The following is a 17,054-nucleotide window of genomic DNA, read 5'->3' on the forward strand; positions in this document are numbered from 1 at the left end:
TGCAAATAAGCTTTCTATATTGATTACATATACAGTTAATCTTTTTTCACATTAACAGCAGAATATTTTAATAAAAGGTGATGTGATGTAAAACATCACCAATAACCTTACTTCATCTCATACATGAAAATCTTAAATTCTACATGTTTCCACATCATGATGATCAACTGTAATCATTGTCAAAGTTAAAGGAACCATGGCCAATTGATGCGATAGGTTGGTAATACACTGTTTTGGGCATATTGGAATACAATTCACAACCCGTCCCAACCCAACATAAGTCAGATGAGCTAAATAGTCAAGGTAAGGAAAGTCCTTTGAAGTGCAATTCCTCAGGACAAAATATTGAGCAAGGAACCTAAAGGAACCTCTCCATGTTGACATTTGACCATCAACATCAATTGCACTGACTATCAATCAAAGATGCTTATAGTTTCTCTGAGTGTTTTTAAGGGTTTGTGTTGTGTTTCTGACAAATGTCTGTAAATACTACAGTTCAGTAAATGCTACAGCTACGTCCAATCCATGGTTGCACCAAAGTCAAGTACATTGTACATGTACATGTACTTTATTTCTTGTGATCCTATGTTATAACAGAAACTGGAGAATTTCAATGACATGCTACTTGCTAGATAGTAAAAATGTTGTCATTTTGCTTTGCAAAAATGTTGTCTTATTGCTTTGTCCAGCAGCCTCAGGCCTTGGTCTTGTCACAGTTGATCATGACCTTGATGCCTTCTCCCTTTTTGGAGGCTTCGAAGGCCTCCAGCGTCTGCTCCAGGCTGAACCTGTGGGTGACCATAGGCTTCATGTTCACCTGGCCTGACGCCACCATGGACAGGGCAGTGGGGTAGCTGGATTAAGAAAGACAATAACATTAGAGAAGAGATGCATGATAGATGACAATGTGAAAACAGAATGCATGCAGATACATGATGTCAGACAGGTATCTGCATCCATAACTGAGCATATTATGGGAAAAGTATGAACTTATGCATCCATGTGAAAGAAGAAACTATTAGACAATTAGATTCACACTTGTAGATAGTGTACATCATGTGGAAATATCCAATTGAATTACATCATAAAAAAGGTTACTACTAATCACATATGATTGTATGATGTAACTTACTCCCATATTACACCATGTTTATGTTTCATACCATGACTACACATTACACATTATTGGCAACCCCATACTACATCCTACAATGTACCACCTAGGGCATACTAGGCCATAACCCTGTCAATCAACGAAACCAAATCTCTGCATGTACACGCATTTCCAATCCTTGCTAGTCACTACCTAGGACAAGATACATACAAATTCCCCATAAACAAGTGCTGCCCCAAAACAATGCAACAGTCATTAAGAGAAATGATGCCACAGTTTCTCCCTCACCAGTTGGCATAGCGGAATATGCCCCTGATGTCCACCTCTCTGACTGCTGCGTTCACAATGGGGATGTTGATGGTAGGGGGACCCAGGCCCACAAGCACTAGGACTCCTCCTGACTTTGTGGCCTGGGGAAGACACGGTCATAAGTCTACATACATTAGTGTCACCTGTCTCTTAACTTCACTATTGGTGACAACAATTTTACCAAGTATGGCATCTCCTGCTATATAATAATAACCAGTTAACAATGCCAAATCAAGAATTTCAGTGGATGTTTGGTCAGCATGGCATCAGAATTTTGCCTGTTGCAGACAATATCTTTTCCACAACATTTGAAAACTATAGACAGGATGTCATCCTTAAATCATAGTAACATTTGCCATTGAATAAACAAAATTCAATAGATCTCCCTTAGATTACGATAACATTTGCCAATGAAGAAGTATGAATATGTATCTCTGCCAACTCACAAATATGCCAGTCTGCACACTGGGTTCTGCCCCAGAGCACTCCACTGTGACGTCAGGGTTACAGCCCAGCGCACGCACAACCTGGTCTGCAACCTCACGCCCGTCACGTGTCGTCACATGCACAGGAAAGTCTGCTCCCATCTGCTTGGCTACCTCTAGTCTCTTGGTATCAATATCTATAAAAGACAAATGGTTTCAAAATTTAGCAAAGAACCTGGAGTTTAAGAGTTGTACACTTTATCTATTGAAATTTATCACAAATTTGTGTAAGGATTGACATAAACAGGTGACTATCACCATTTCAAGATGTCAACCAAGAGACCAGATGGTAAGGTTTCAACCACTCACACCAGGAAGAACCCCTGCTCTTTTCCATAAGGGTGGTGGGATCTTCCTTGTGCTTGAGGCTTGTTTGTACATTGTTTGTTAGTCTACCTGGTGATATTTTATTTAGAAAATGATAAAAACTATGTGTAAAAAGGAGAGGTATTGTCTTTACTTAAATTTGGAATTTAAGGGCCAGAAAACTCAGCATTGACCTCAGAGAGTAAATCCTAACATTAAACACATGCAGCAGCTGTAGCTGTAAACCAGTAATGCTACCGAGGGCCAAGAACTGTACTTTAAACTGGAGTTCCAGTTGTTAAGTTTGAATCAAGATCACGTGGATGGGAAAACATGGTCACAAGCCTTTACCAGACTCCAACAGCTTGCTGGATTAATAGAAGTCGGCCAAATAAACTGAATAATACAGTATAGATCTTGAATTATTTCCTGGAAAGTCCTGGAAAACGAGATTAAAAGCCATGCATTTCTCGATTAAAATGCAAAAGCTGTGCACTTTCTTGTTTCTTGTGTGGTTACATTTCAGATAGTAACATGTGATTGCAGCTACATGTAATTGCATGCAACTTTTACAGTGCTTTTGCTCAAGTTTTAACCACCTGTTACAGGGCTTTTAAAATGCTGAACTTTTACATGTCCATTATTAAAAAAATGTGTTGAAATCAGGTAGTTTCATGTAACTTTACCTGTTATGGCCACCTGAGCTGCACCCATGGCTTTTGCCACCAGTAAACACACCAATCCTATAGGTCCTGTAGATAAACACAAATTCATTATAAGTTAATAAGATACACCACCTCTACATAAGCACCACCTGGCCGTTAATATACAGTCAAACCTGTACATGTGACTTCTACATAAGGGCCACCTGGCCAATGTGACTTTTAGAGCATTTTTTCCATTGACAGTTAAGCATGCCTATAGTAACCATCTGTCCACACAGACCAAATTTAATTGGTCCCCTGAGTGGTCTTCTTGGGCAGTTTTGTCTGAATAAACATTATGCAGTTACCATCATACTTGTGTCTTTATGAAAACAACAAAAATTGTTAGTGTGACAGATTTTACATCCTTGCAAGACACAACAGTTCTTCAGAGCTATTGCACTATGTTTAACTTTTGAGAGAATGCTTATTGCACTTACAAAAAAAACAACCCTATTGAATGAGCTATAGGAGACCATAAACCATATAATAGAAACAGATTACGTACCTGCCCCACAGATGAGCACCCTGCTGCCAATAGTGACCCCTGCCCTCCTGCAGGCGTGCACACCCACAGACAGAGGCTCCAGCAGAGCACCCTCCTCAAAACTCACATGGTCAGGGAGCCTGGAAACAGCACAGCACTATGTACTACAAAAGTATGCACATTTCCTTCCTGGTAACTGAAGTAGCCATTTTGCGTTAGGCAGCAGGGAGAACACTAAAATCATTTTTTTCACTGTCTGTACAAGAACAGAAAATACTTCTCTACAAACATTGCACAGATGTGTTGGCTGATGCAAAATCTAAAACATTAGATTCTTACTGTCATGCTAGAAATCCAAAAATGAGCAATAAAGCTTACGACTTTTAACACTAAAAGTTTTAAGTCAACACCTTTAAAGTTTTAACACTGTGCCTCTACTGTCAAACAACTATGTACACACTACGCACCAAAAAACCTTCATTCACACAGAGAACAAAGACTTACTTGAAGCAGAAGTCTGCAGGATGTACATAGTACCTAGCCAGGGAACCATCGACGGGTGGCGTGGCACAGAACTTCATCTCCAGACACAGGTTATACCTGCCTCCCTTACAGTAGTCACAGTACCTGCAGGGCACACCTGGCTCGATCGCTACACGATCACCTGGGCAGAAAAAATAGGATTGGGGCTTATACTTAACAAAATTATCAGGGTGCGAAATGCCACATGCATATGTAGGTTAGTGCAGGTAGAATTGGAGCTGCTGTGCAGGTATTTCCAATGTTAGCTGCACCTAACCTGCACTGGTCCATGTTCAGGGTTTACATACAAATGTACTAGGTGTATGTGGATTTTTATTTGCTGCATTCACTTTTACTACAATACTACTAAAGGAAGAAATACTGGCAATATTATGACTAATGGTTTCTGAACAGTTTTTAGTATGATCCTTACATTCCAAATTTTGAGTGGTGCAGGTACAATTTGTCTGGTGCAGGTAACTTTCAATGTCACCTTCAAAAGGACATATTACAGGCATTGTGACACTTACCGACTTTCAGATGAGTGACTCCCTCCCCGACCTCTGACACTGTGCCGCTGGCTTCATGGCCAAGGATCATGGGAGCTCTGACCACAAAGTCTCCGATGGCACCGTGTACCCAGTAGTGGACGTCCGAACCACAGATGCCCACAGAGTGCATCGCAATCTGAACCTCTATCAAGTAGATAAAGTTTGAACAACAAAGAGTATATAGTATTACATGTATTCTGATTTCTTCAAATCAACAATTGCAAACAACCAGCTACTGGGGGTCTTCCATGTGCAGTTCTATATCTGTATCTGTATAGCCAGTGGATTCCTGGCATCCAGGAATCCACCGACCCTTCACAGACCAACGCCCAAGTCTACGCAGACATGCACGGATATACAACTAATGGAGGCACCATTCCTGTCCACATATTACCCACGACTCAGAAGCCGGACCTAGTCATTCACCTGCCAGAACAAAACATCATACATCTGTACGAACTGACAGTCTCATTCGAACAAAACATCAAGCGAAGCCACGATCGTAAGACGGACAAATATGCGGCCCTTGTGGCAGACTTGGAAACTGCAGGAATAACCACCACCCTGAACTGCTTTGAAGTCGGTTCCAGAGGTCTGATTACCCCAGAAAACAAGTGTAGACTCAAGAACATTTTCAAGACTGTAAAGGCCAAACTACCCAAAAACTTTTTCAATGACATTAGCCGTACCGCACTGACAGCATCATATGCAATTTGGATCTCTAGACACGAACCGTGTTGGGATGTAGATGTTCTGTGATTATAGTTTTACCTTGTACACGCCGTGCAATAACAGTAATTCATGTCGGGCAATAGCCGCTGACCTATACAGTGCAATAAGCCAAACAACACAGATCGTGCAATATACTCTTTGTAATGCTATTGTTTTATTGAAATAATTACTACAGTAATACAGACACTTTTTTAAAAAATAATGTTCAATTGATATATAGTTAATCCCAGATTTTAAACCTCTTGTTACTAAGTTTGGTCAATTTAAATGTCATCTGTGTTTGTCATAGTCGCTGTCATTGTTAATGTTGTCCTGCATGCTCGGTCGTTACTGGCTGGCATGACCTGGAGTTCTTGTTTATTTCTTGTTCATTGAATAAAGAATGATTTACACCCCTTCGGTGTAACACACCAGCTTGCAGATGATAAACTTAATGATAATTTAACGCTAGGTTCAGTTTATAATTACGAGTAAGTTCCATATTTCTTACCATTTTTTCCAGGCTTGGGGATAGGTCTTTCTTCCTGTGAGGAAAAGATAAACCATTGTCACTTGCATCAGTGGATTCAGATATCAAAGTTACACTGACATGTGACAACCCTGCACAGACTTGCTAGCAGGCATCATTTGTTTCTAAGAGTGGCAAGGAGGGTGATATTTCTGGGGATACTGATATGTCTGTAGCTCTGTGGATACCGCTATTCCCCAGATCAAGCCCCCCCCCCTCCCAAAAGAAACGCTGCCTTCTACTAGTTCTAGTCTTCTAGCTGTGCACAGGAAGCTATGACAACCGATGCATTTGTACATAGGACAATATCTAAAATGCCTTAACACTGAAAAATCTACCATTGATAGTGAAAGCTCAATTTAATCCCATACTACATAGTCTTTGTAAGGTACATTAGTCTCATAAGTATGTTTGTTATATAGCAATAGATGCTATACTTCACATAGCTTGTACAATTGTTGCCCAACAGGTTTATAAAGATCTGAGACAACTCAGAATGAAGGTCAATACTTTTCTTCTAACATTACTTATGCCATGAACTATGTAATATTACACTTAATAGTGTTATAATATACCAATTACTATAATTACTATATTATTATAATACTACTGGTATTGACTTTGATTGTTAAGAAAATGCTATGTTAGACAAGGATCTATGGAGAGAAATCTGTACTTGTTTGGTCCCGGCTGGACAGGCCGGCAATAGATAGATAGATTACTATAAACAAGCTATAAAGTTTGCCCATGTAAACAGAGAGACCTTGGACTTTGTACCCCAGCTGACATACACGACCCTGGGCCCTGATAAAGTACTAGTGGCCTCAACTTACTGACATGGGTTGTCACACTTTCAAAGTTGTTGACAAGGATGTTTTCACCATTATATTGATTGGTTCCTTGATTTGTGGAGTTTTTTTTTCTTGATTGACAATATTGACATTCAACGATGATGAAAATAGTACTCAGATTCAGCAAGGTTTAATTCAGGTAGAGAGTGTTTTCTGAATAGAAAACAGATGATATCCGCCCATTGCTAACAACAACGCTAACACCATAACGTATACATTTTTATCATGCTAAGGTATGAGCGGCAAAACCATCTCCTTCTAACTCTATGGCAAAACAAACTTTCATGACAAAAAGTGACACGCCCCCCACCCCCACCATTCCCACGGATAAAGAAATTATTGCCCAAAGTACAAACTGTGCGTCTGTCAACTCACCAATTTCAGGTTACCCTTCTCTAGCAGTACTGCTGAGAGGTTTGTGTCACTCATGATAGCACAGAATGAAAAGTTTTCTTGACTAAAACGACGATTTAGGCCTAGGCGGATACGAGTTGCCAGCTGTGGGTTCAAAGGTCAATTTGCACACGGGACGGTGCACGCGGCACCAATGTTTGCACACGGGCCCTGTAGTGGAGATATCATTGGTCAACATTGGGGTGATATCTATAGAAAATATGAGGAGAAAAGCCTTAATATAACAAGAGGATAATTTCCAAAATATTTTGAAAAGACGAATCAGTATGTTAGAAGATCGATTTTCTGCTGTGTGATATTCATCTCATCCATTCATTTACTTACTTATCACACAGCACGTATGTTTCTTGAAACGTAACAAGCAATTGCAAAGTTTTTTTTTTCAATAGAAAAATTGAGGAATTGACTCATCTCGAGATGAACACTATAATGGCAATTTACTCAGGGTTTCGAGCTGCAAATGATCTAACGTTAAATGTTTTATAAACTTAAAGTGTTAATCTTGTGTTAAGTTTCCAGTAGTGTCTGTTTTTAAAGAGAAAAACGTATCGCAGAAAGAATTTAATAGACTGTTTTGAAACCTATCGTAGAAGAAGAAAAGGGCTACCTGCGACTGTTGACCCACAGCATGTCGCTGATCTTGGGTTTTATGAGGACACGACTTTCTCAGCTTTACTTCTCGTTTTCCTCAGTTTTGAGTCTTTGCCAAGGAAGGCCAAATTACCAGGACTACAGCTGATAGACACAGCGGGGGAGGATGACGTCATCGCTGAAGGTCATCCGACCTCTAAAGTTAGAAAAAGATGCGCCCGTCTCCTGTTATACACAACTGCGCATGCCCGGAAGCACTCTTCTCCGTAAGGTTAAGAGTGACGAGACCTCGAGGTTGAATCATGTCAAGGACTGACAACAGACAGGGTGGTGCTATCCAAGATAGCTAACTTTCAAGTTTCGTTTCTCCCCGATGATCAACTATAGCGGCGGGAAGCTGTTCAATGCAAAAATTCAAATGTAGATAATACGTAACACTGGCAACATCTATCACAGTGGGTCACAGTGCACAAACGTATCGAGCACTGCACAGTGAATATCAAGTGGCTTGTGTATTGGACATGGCAGGGTGGACATGACCAAGGACTTCTTCCGACTACGTTATCTTCGCCAAGTCTCCAACACACTAACAACTTCCACCGGCCATCCTCCAATCAGCCGCGAGACTGAAGGTTCCATTCCGCCCACGGATTGAACCATCTCTCGCGGATGGTTGTAGGATGGCCGGCTATTAGAAGAACGCGTTAAATACTCTTCAAAACGCTGTATCAAAATTCCCACCCGCCCCGGAGCCTGCACAGGAGGCTAGTGGAGGCTAACCTGATGGATGATCTTTACACTGAGAGGCGTGGTCCCGTAACCATGACTACCGCCGTAACTTCAGCATCTATCTCACTACCCGTCATCACTTAGTCACTCAGTACGGCCGTTGACCGACACTGATGTCATAGGCCAGGACCCCAGGTGTGCCCTGACATAGGTTCTGCACGCATCTATCTACGGTCCACCAGACAATAAATAGATGAAACCATTTAGGTTGCTGAAAAACTAGTCTAAATTAATATTATATTGGCCAAATTTGGTAGACAATTTGCTAATGGCTTAGCTGATCACCCAGTAACTCAAGGAGTCAGGTGGAGATTAGTATTTGTCAGTTATGTGAGTGACTTGGTAATCTATGACTTCCAGATAGTCATCATCCCTGGGTATTGATAGATGTTGGAAATAGCGACAATACAACACAACAACATAGAGAAAAAGTTTAAATGAATTCTGCTAAAAGTATCTAAATATAGTTCATGATTCTTTCGGACGTTTTAACCAATGTCAATGAAGGAACCTGTATTTTTTTTTTAGAAAAATAAGCTATTCCTGATAACCGTTCGAGGTATGACGGTATGTGCTCGTAATCAAGTTGTGTTCCTGATAGCCTGAAAATGATTTTTTTTCGGCTCCCCACGAAGCTAGGTTATCTGTATGAAACCCCAAACTATTCTTCATTTCCCCACTGATTACTTTCATCTGCAAACTGAAAGTAAAAACCTGCATGAGCAAATCTGCCTAACACCATCCCTGTGAGATTAGTCGGTTGTAATTTGTACGATATATGTGAAGAATGTTTTCTTGTGTTGTTCGAGTTATCTCCGAGATGGCAGTTGGACTTCCCCTGTTCTTGGAACCCCGTAGCAGTAGACAGTTCATTCAAGACAGTCATAGAAAATAGCGTTAATGGTGTTCAAGTACAATTGTGGAGATGTAACCTAAGTTCAACCGCAAAGGGGCAGGAGTCTGGCGTACATTAACTTCCGTCGACAGCCTCAGTAACACCGCAAGTACAGGTTATTTCTGCTGGCTTTTATTGAATGAATGGGCAGATTTCCAACTCACACAGCGGGGGTGTTTGGGACAGTTTTATCTGGACGTCTTAGCGCTTTACAAGGCTTGGCCTGAACTTGGAGGGTCCTAATCAAATCAAGACGAGAGGAAGACCTTGTCTGGCGGACCGTCAAGGAGCGTGACTCACTCACGCGTCTGTAGATAGGTAGTCGGGGGAGTGTCTCAGAGGGAATAGGATTGTGAATCGACAGAGAGACACGGCATCTCTCTCAGAAGACCCGAAGATGATCGTCATAACATTTACGATCCTTTCGTGCCTTTTGACAAACTGTCTCTGCACGGACTTCCATCAGTTTGCGCTCAGGCATGGTGGCGAGGGACCGCCTGAATATCCGAGCTACGCTAGCAAACCCGCCACCGTGGACCGGAGCATGAAGACCCGGTGCTACGGTCGGTTCCTGTGCGGGAACGGCCGGTGTGTGGAGGGGGCTGTGGTCTGTGACGGCGTGTCTGACTGCGGGGACGGATCCGACGAGAGAGGCTGCCGACGACGTATGTAGCTTTTTTCTCATTTGTTTGGAAAAGCTGGAGATTTCTTCATCTTCAAGTTCCCAGGCCAATATGATCGACAGAGGAGGCAGAACCTGGTCCTAGTGTTGCTAAGATGTTATGATATCTATTCTCTCGATATTTCACCGTTTCCCATAACAAAATAGACGTGGGACCTTTTGGGCAATGAGTTGATCGACCAACATTCATCTTACGCATCTCCATTACAAGACAGACACTTTGGTGTTCCGATGATGTGACAGTTTTGTGACGTTCGTAGGACAGAACATCAAAAGATACACAGGGCTTTGTCAGTATGGTAATCATGATTTATATATTTTAATGCTTATGCAACTTAACTCTGCTCTACTAGTGTTGGGAATTTCTTCTGTTCCACCTGTAAGGAATAAAAACATCCAAATGGCGGTATACCTTTTAAATAGCTAGCTCAAGGGAGCCATAGGTGGGGGAGGGGGCAAGAAAAACTGGTGTTGATGTGCGAGCGGCAGGGCGTCTGTTACAGGTCAACGGGGTTTTGTGGAAGAGCCTCAGTTGGCTGTGGATTCTAGACTCAAATAGCCGGCTATTTGCACAAATAATAAAATAACAGTGCAGTGCTCGTTTGCATATTATGTACCTAGATTAGTACCTCGAATTGCACGAGCCACCGTGCAGTCAAGATGTATGTGATGATGATGGGTATAACACCTGTTCGTTATGATGTCTTCAATTTTCCTCACACTTTTTAGATCTCTATTACTGGTGGACATTTCAATGTTTTTCTTAGTTTATCTCTGTTATGGTCATTCCTTTGTGTTATGGGATGTCGTTGGTTCAACTGACTACTTTATAATGACCAGACAATTGAATTTCAAAATCCAGTTTTAACTGCCCTGACATCGCTTTGGGTTCCTCGAAATCGTATGTTTGTGAGAAGATTAGGCTGGCTGCATGCCGGTTTGTTTTGCTACTGTTGGTAAAGCCAGTTGGCTGGCTCGAATCTTCCCCGCATCACAGGTATGTAACCTTTAGTAACCTTCGCCACTTGGCTTGCTGAGACAGTGAACAAAGCACAAACCGATCCAGCTGGAAACAGGCTTGAACATAATAATCTCCAAGCAGATTTCTTCGGGGGCAAGACACTAAAGTTGGCCAGCCTGTAAGCATTAGGCTATACGGAGAAATCTGCTCGGAGATCAGAACATAAGCTTACGCGAGAGAGCCTAGCAAAAACTTCGCTGATCCTGGCATTTTTTCGGTCGACCACTGTCAAGCCTTTTATCAAACCCCCTGAAACGTTGTCCCATGCACACATTTTCAGAAGCAAAGTTCAGTCAATTGGGTGCACCTCCTCATATATAAGAAAACGGAGAGACGGGTCTGGAGACAGCCCATGCAGGCCCTGACACCATGCACTTCAGCTTTACGTTGCTAAACTGCATTTGTTGTTTCAGTTCATCAAAGTAATGAATAGATAAATAAAGAGAATTCTTACCTACCGGCCCTACTTTATTAGGACTGTAAGCTAGGAAACACAATTGCAACATTTCTTCCCGGGAGCCTTCCTCTGCTACCTGGAAAACACCAATAACAAAATGGCCGCCAAACTGACGCATCCATTCCCATGAGAATATTGGTTCATGGTCACCTTATTAAGGACTGTTGTGCCCGTTCGGTTTGATATATTTGTTGTCTGCATTGGTAATTGACACGAGAACAGCCCAAGGTCAGAGTTGTGACCTCTGGAGGATGGGACGGGTCACTGAAGGGCGACGAGAAGGTCAAACCAGTTACAGTTGCCGTGCGTGCGAGGCTGGGTTTGGCTGGAGTCGAACTTTATTTTTCGAAAACATGTTGCCATACCGCCATACCGCTGACTTTTTTTAAATACTATTTATTCACATTGCATTGGCAGCCAAGTTGGCTGAATTACACAAAGTGTGTTACAGATTAAAAACTTGAGAACACAAGTTAAGTACAGAGCGACATAGACCATAGTACTTAAAGTTAATAGTATTGAGACTGAGACCAATGCAAATAATGCACATGTTAATAAGCCACAATGATTCAACGTATAAACGCATAACTTTACTGGTGACTTTGGACGTTACTTCACACGAACGAACGCTTGATAAACGTTTGGAAAATTTGTTCTGTTTGTCCATCTCCTCTGATGATAGAGTCATATTTGTGATTTGTCTATCCGGTCACTGACTACATTGTGGTTTTAGAGTGAACTTTTCCTTTAAAATAGTAGTGAGGTATTCAAGAATGATAAAGTCACTTTTTCATGAAGGATACCAGAGCCTGTCAACAAAGTCACTGAAAGTATTCAGCTTAAAATGTCTACCACAAACGTCATATCTGACATCGTGGTTCACACTGTCTAGCTCAATCAAGGTCCAACCTCTCAACATCAAAGTTAGAGAGTTCTACGGGATCCTGAGGACTAGTGACAGAACTGGTTTTGAAAGACCGCTGACTGAGACAAACGCAGCCCATTTGGGGAATCTTTGATCTCGAATCTAGAGCACCGTGTGAGCTGGTGAAGTCATGGGTACGGATCCGGCAAATCAGAGCAAAAAAATCTAATTTTTCCAAAGCCACTGTCCATATTCCGACTGTGTTATCTACAATGTACGATAAAGTCGGCAAATGTCGGAAAGTGTCATTTTGCCTTATCGCAGTTATCAATGCTTTATGCCCTCAATTTTGGGCCGGTATGCAACCCTGCCCGCCTTGGATGGTAATCTCCACGTGGTCCGAATTCTCCACTTATCTAAATCAAACGGTATTGACAGAGGTCAGGTCCAGCACGCAAACACAGCGTTCAGCGGAGTGGACAGGTTCTTGTGTGTCTATATACCAGCATTTATAATGACGGTAAACCGTAATAAAACAGTTACATGTATGTACTTCTGATACAGTTGGTCAGTACACGAATGAAATGAAGCAAAAAAAGTTAATTTGAGATTTCAGACTTTTGGGAAGTATTTGGGGTTTTTGTGCTTAAGTTGACAGTCCTCCGGGAAGTGTTTTCGTAAATGTATTGGAACTATGGAGGGAATTGTATGACACCACTTCCTGAAATCCTCGACATACCGCCCCACTTTATTACTCCAACCCATCAATCAATCATGCAATCAATCAATCAATCAATCAATCAATCAATCAATCAATCAATCAATCAATCAATCAATCAATCAATCAATCAATCAATCAATCAATCAATCAATCAATCAATCAATCAATCAATCAATCAATCAAAAATCACCTCACACTGACCATTGAACTGAAGCTATTAAGGACAAACAGAGACACAGGTCTACCCGGCAGTAACTGAAGAAGTCTGCCTCTCAACATCTTTTAGCAAATCAACGTACATGACTTAGTTCTTGGTTGGTCTATAGGGGAACATGTGGGCGTAAAACATCACCATTCACACATTCTTTATCCCTGTGCCAGGATTCGGAGATTTCCGCAGTGGTTCTTATTTCGTGCAGGGTATTGACTTCCTTGGCTTTGTTTACAGACTTGGATGCCAGACTGCTGCCAGGGGCTACACAGGCTAGCTCCTCGGCTCCAAGGCCAATGTCCCCAATGAAAATTTACCCCCTCCCCCTGTCCCCGCCCTGTTAGGACGGATCTAGTAGCCTGGATGCCAGACTGTTGCCAGGACCAGGGCATCGAAAGATCTGCTTGGAGGACGTTCTTGGAGATTATGTTGGTTGTCAAGCCCAGTGGAGGATTGGTTCTCAGTATACTCTATACAGAAATATTTGTAGCTATCCTTATATTATGTTATTAAATCCATTTGCCGTCCCTCCCAGGCCCATACGCGTCCGGCCCGGCACCCCCAGGCGGGCTGAACACCCTGCCCACCGCCAGCTGCCAGCGGCAGTGTGACGTCTCGGACCGCAAGCCTGTGTGCGGGTGGGACGGGAAGCAGACCCGGCAGTACACCGGTGGCTGCCAGATGGCCATAGCCTCGTGTGTCCAGATGCAGCCTATTACGGCCACACCTTGTCCAGGTGAGGAATAGTCTCGTAGCAGGCTCCTATGAAGTTCTATCTCATCTTCTACCATTTTCTCTAGACTCACCCTCAAGATCCCTTTTTCAGGGTCAGTCATGCAATGACGGAATTAGTAATGACTAGAGTTTGGCGATCTCATACCTCCATGAAATGCTTAGTGCTTTTGTAAATCTTATGCATGGTGATGACAACCTGTACATGGCTTACATTTTGCAATCCTGCTCATTAGCAAAATTTTCATGCAAAGTATTCACATGGCTCCTACCTAGTAGCATGCAACACACTGGTGAAATCCTTATCATTTGGCATGAACAAGGTATGATATTGTCGGTATATGCAAGCTAGAGACTAATTTTCAGGTTTCATACACAACAAGAGTTCCACGATCTCATACCTTCGCCAAATCATGAAAAAATGTATAATTAGTCTGAATGGTTAAATTCAACTACATTTTTCACAGTGATTATGCAAATTATAAGAGCCTCATTTGCATGAAATATATCAGTTGATCATATTCTCTACCCAACGATCGAGTCTTATCTTAAGAAGGCTATCCTAGCATTTCCTCACAAAGTATGCAAATGAGGTCCTGATTTGAATACATTATGTTTAGTTATGTTCACCTTTACTGAACTTCCAAATATTAAATTCCCAGCAGTTACCAGTATAAAATTGTATCAATTTCCCATTAATTACGCAAAATTAGGTCTTCATTAACATAATGAATATCTACCAATGTTCCTGTCGTTCTCAATTACATATGTCACAAGTGTTTCTTAGCCCTATTATTGAACACATCAGATTTATAGAATTTCCTCATTTATTATGCAGATCCTGATTTGCGTACGCGTAATAGTGATTTATTATGTCGTACCTACATACCAAAAATCACGACGATCCATCAACCAGTTGTTTCGTTATCCTCTCTCAAAGATTTTTAAAGAAACCGTCCTGAACAAATTCCAGAGCAAGCTGCTAGAGGGCCCAACTCACGTGACTTCTTTCTGAGTACAAGAGCTACCTACCATCCAAAAATTCATGACCGTACCATTCCAGATCGCGATATATCAAAACGGAATTTCTGCTGCAGTTCTAAGGGAAGCCACTAGGGGGCCCAAAATCTAATAATTTCCAGTCTTCATCACACCCTACCAACGCATCAAGTATGAAACTAATCCATCCAGCCGTTCTTGAGTTATCTTGTTGACCAACAGACAGAATGACAGACAAACGCAACTGAAAATATAACCTCCATGACATTTCATGGAGGTAATTATTACATGTTTATACTATATAGAGTATGAAACTGAGTCGTAGTTTCTGAAGCCAACCATATAATGTCTGCATCTGTGTAAAATGTCCCATTCAGGCCCGACGGCGTCCTGTGCGACTAACCAGTTCCCGTGCACCACCGGTGCGCAGTGCATCCCTCACCTCAGCCGCTGTGACGGCGTCAAGGACTGTCGGGACGGCTCGGACGAGGTCGCCTGCCCGCAACGTACGTCATCAGTCTTGACCCCATGTCACACATAGCCGAATATGGCCACCCGAACACTGGCGAACTCCCCTAAGTATGGTTGGGAGTACAAAGGACAAGGTCGCTAACTGTTCGGCTGCGCCAGCCGAATGTTTCAACATTCGGGTGTGGACGGGAGGTTGGGGGCCTATCTGAATCTGGTCAGACTGCTCCCAAACTTCAGCCAATCGTGGTTGGTTGGTGGTCGGGTTCTAAATGTATGACAGGGGGTTTAAAAATCATATGCGCTTGTCCTAAAGACGCAAAGGAATTGCACGACTTTTTAAAAAGTTTTTTTCTTAGGTTCTTTTACGAACCTTCTGCATGTTCAAGATTTTGTACAAAGGCTTCTGGTACCAAACAGTCACAAGGGCTGATAAAAATGGAGGTAGTATTTATTTATTTATTTCATCTTAGGACGGCTGGATATGATACTGCACTCTCTCCATCCAATTGCAAGGGGCAATAATTTTGTTCAAACCGCCCACAGCAAATCCCTGCAGTTACAATGCATTCCGCTGTCGGTCCGGCGCTTGCATCCCGAAGCTGAAACTGTGCAACGGCGTGCGGGACTGCAACGACGGCTCCGATGAAGCATCGCCACCTTGCGGTAAGAAGCCGAATAGCACAGTCACGACTTCTAATGCAGGATCTAACTTTGCGATTCAAAGTGTCGTCGTTTTATTTCTATTTGCCATTCCGCAAATGTGTTTTTCGTTTGGTCGTTCTTTCATGTCTTTCTTGAGATCTCTCTTTTTAGTCCATTTGAATTCAACAGCATGACAGACACACGCACACGCATACACACAGACACGCACACAAACGTTGTGGAAATTTATGCTTGTACCACTAACACTGCTGCTGATTATACGATCATACTGAACATATTCCCGGGTTGTCTCCCTGCCAGGCTCTGCTCCCGGTCCCGGGCCGGCCCCCGGTCCTGGTCCCGCCCCCGGGCCTGGCCCCGCCCCTGGTCCCGGGCCGAGTCCCGCCCCCAACTGTAACGTGCTCTGCCACAAGCACACCAGCCAGTGTGACGCTGCCTACAGATGTGTGGTGGGTACTCATAGTATACAGAGAGAGTTTCTGTCGTACACAGACTATATAAGAATATACATGTACGAAATACTAAACTCTTGTAACAGAATATTGGTGAACTTGAGAGTACATTGTAGGTTGTCAACACATGGGTGGGGAAGATTGACAGACAGAATGATACGAGGTCAAATTTCTATCAGACGCAGGGAACGGAGTGAAGTTGAAGGTGACAAAAACCCCAAAGAGGTGCTGGAAGTCTGAAATCTCCGATTTGAAGTCTCTTATGTCTTGTTTTTGCCCTTATTTCCAGAACTGCCAGCACAACACGGAGGGGTACAAGTGTGAGCGGTGTAAGGCCGGGTACTGGGGAGATGCCACCAAGGGAACCCCGCTAGACTGTCGTCCGTTCGCCTCTTACCCCGGCTCCCGGCCTCCTAGCTTCCTCACACCATGATTCACCAGCGCTCAATTGCTTGCGCTTTACAGAAATGCCTCATGGATTTTATAGTCGTGTAGTTTCAAATTTGCAATTGAAGCTGCAGT

General features: G+C 42.6%; 2 protein-coding genes across 2 annotated transcripts; one reads left to right on the forward strand and one right to left on the reverse strand.

Moving 5' to 3' along the window:
• LOC109471950 (sorbitol dehydrogenase-like) lies at window positions 1-7,087 on the reverse strand. The gene is made up of 9 exons (XM_019771494.1): window positions 6,945-7,087; window positions 5,701-5,734; window positions 4,458-4,622; window positions 3,910-4,069; window positions 3,427-3,545; window positions 2,901-2,966; window positions 1,870-2,045; window positions 1,403-1,524; window positions 1-854 (listed from the first exon to the last, which is right to left on the reverse strand). Exons 1-9 carry the CDS (start codon window positions 6,996-6,998, stop codon window positions 695-697), a joined length of 1,056 nt encoding a protein of 351 aa, XP_019627053.1. The 5' UTR covers window positions 6,999-7,087; the 3' UTR covers window positions 1-694.
• Window positions 7,088-9,575: 2,488 nt separating this feature from the next.
• Window positions 9,576-17,047, forward strand: LOC109471953 (low-density lipoprotein receptor-related protein 8-like). Its single transcript, XM_019771498.1, has 6 exons — window positions 9,576-9,923; window positions 13,751-13,951; window positions 15,324-15,452; window positions 15,961-16,080; window positions 16,381-16,529; window positions 16,822-17,047. Exons 1-6 carry the CDS (start codon window positions 9,656-9,658, stop codon window positions 16,963-16,965), a joined length of 1,011 nt encoding a protein of 336 aa, XP_019627057.1. The 5' UTR covers window positions 9,576-9,655; the 3' UTR covers window positions 16,966-17,047.
• Window positions 17,048-17,054: the final 7 nt, after the last annotated feature.

This window comes from Branchiostoma belcheri, unplaced genomic scaffold (genome assembly GCF_001625305.1).
Source record: "Branchiostoma belcheri isolate BF01 breed outbred unplaced genomic scaffold, Haploidv18h27 scaffold26, whole genome shotgun sequence".
Lineage (NCBI taxonomy): Eukaryota > Metazoa > Chordata > Leptocardii > Amphioxiformes > Branchiostomatidae > Branchiostoma > Branchiostoma belcheri.

Excerpts from the sequence above, each read along its gene's own strand:
- LOC109471950 (XM_019771494.1), bottom strand. The coding sequence starts at position 6,998 with ATGAGTGACACAAACCTCTCAGCAGTACTGCTAGAGAAGGGTAACCTG. Across the intron at positions 4,070-4,457 it reads AGTCACTCATCTGAAAGTCG|GTGATCGTGTAGCGATCGAG; the intron begins GTAAGTGTCACA and ends TTTTCTGCCCAG. Across the intron at positions 855-1,402 it reads ATATTCCGCTATGCCAACTG|CTACCCCACTGCCCTGTCCA; the intron begins GTGAGGGAGAAA and ends TTCTTAATCCAG.
- LOC109471953 (XM_019771498.1), top strand. The coding sequence starts at position 9,656 with ATGATCGTCATAACATTTACGATCCTTTCGTGCCTTTTGACAAACTGT. Across the intron at positions 9,924-13,750 it reads CGAGAGAGGCTGCCGACGAC|GCCCATACGCGTCCGGCCCG; the intron begins GTATGTAGCTTT and ends CGTCCCTCCCAG. Across the intron at positions 16,081-16,380 it reads TGAAGCATCGCCACCTTGCG|GCTCTGCTCCCGGTCCCGGG; the intron begins GTAAGAAGCCGA and ends TCTCCCTGCCAG.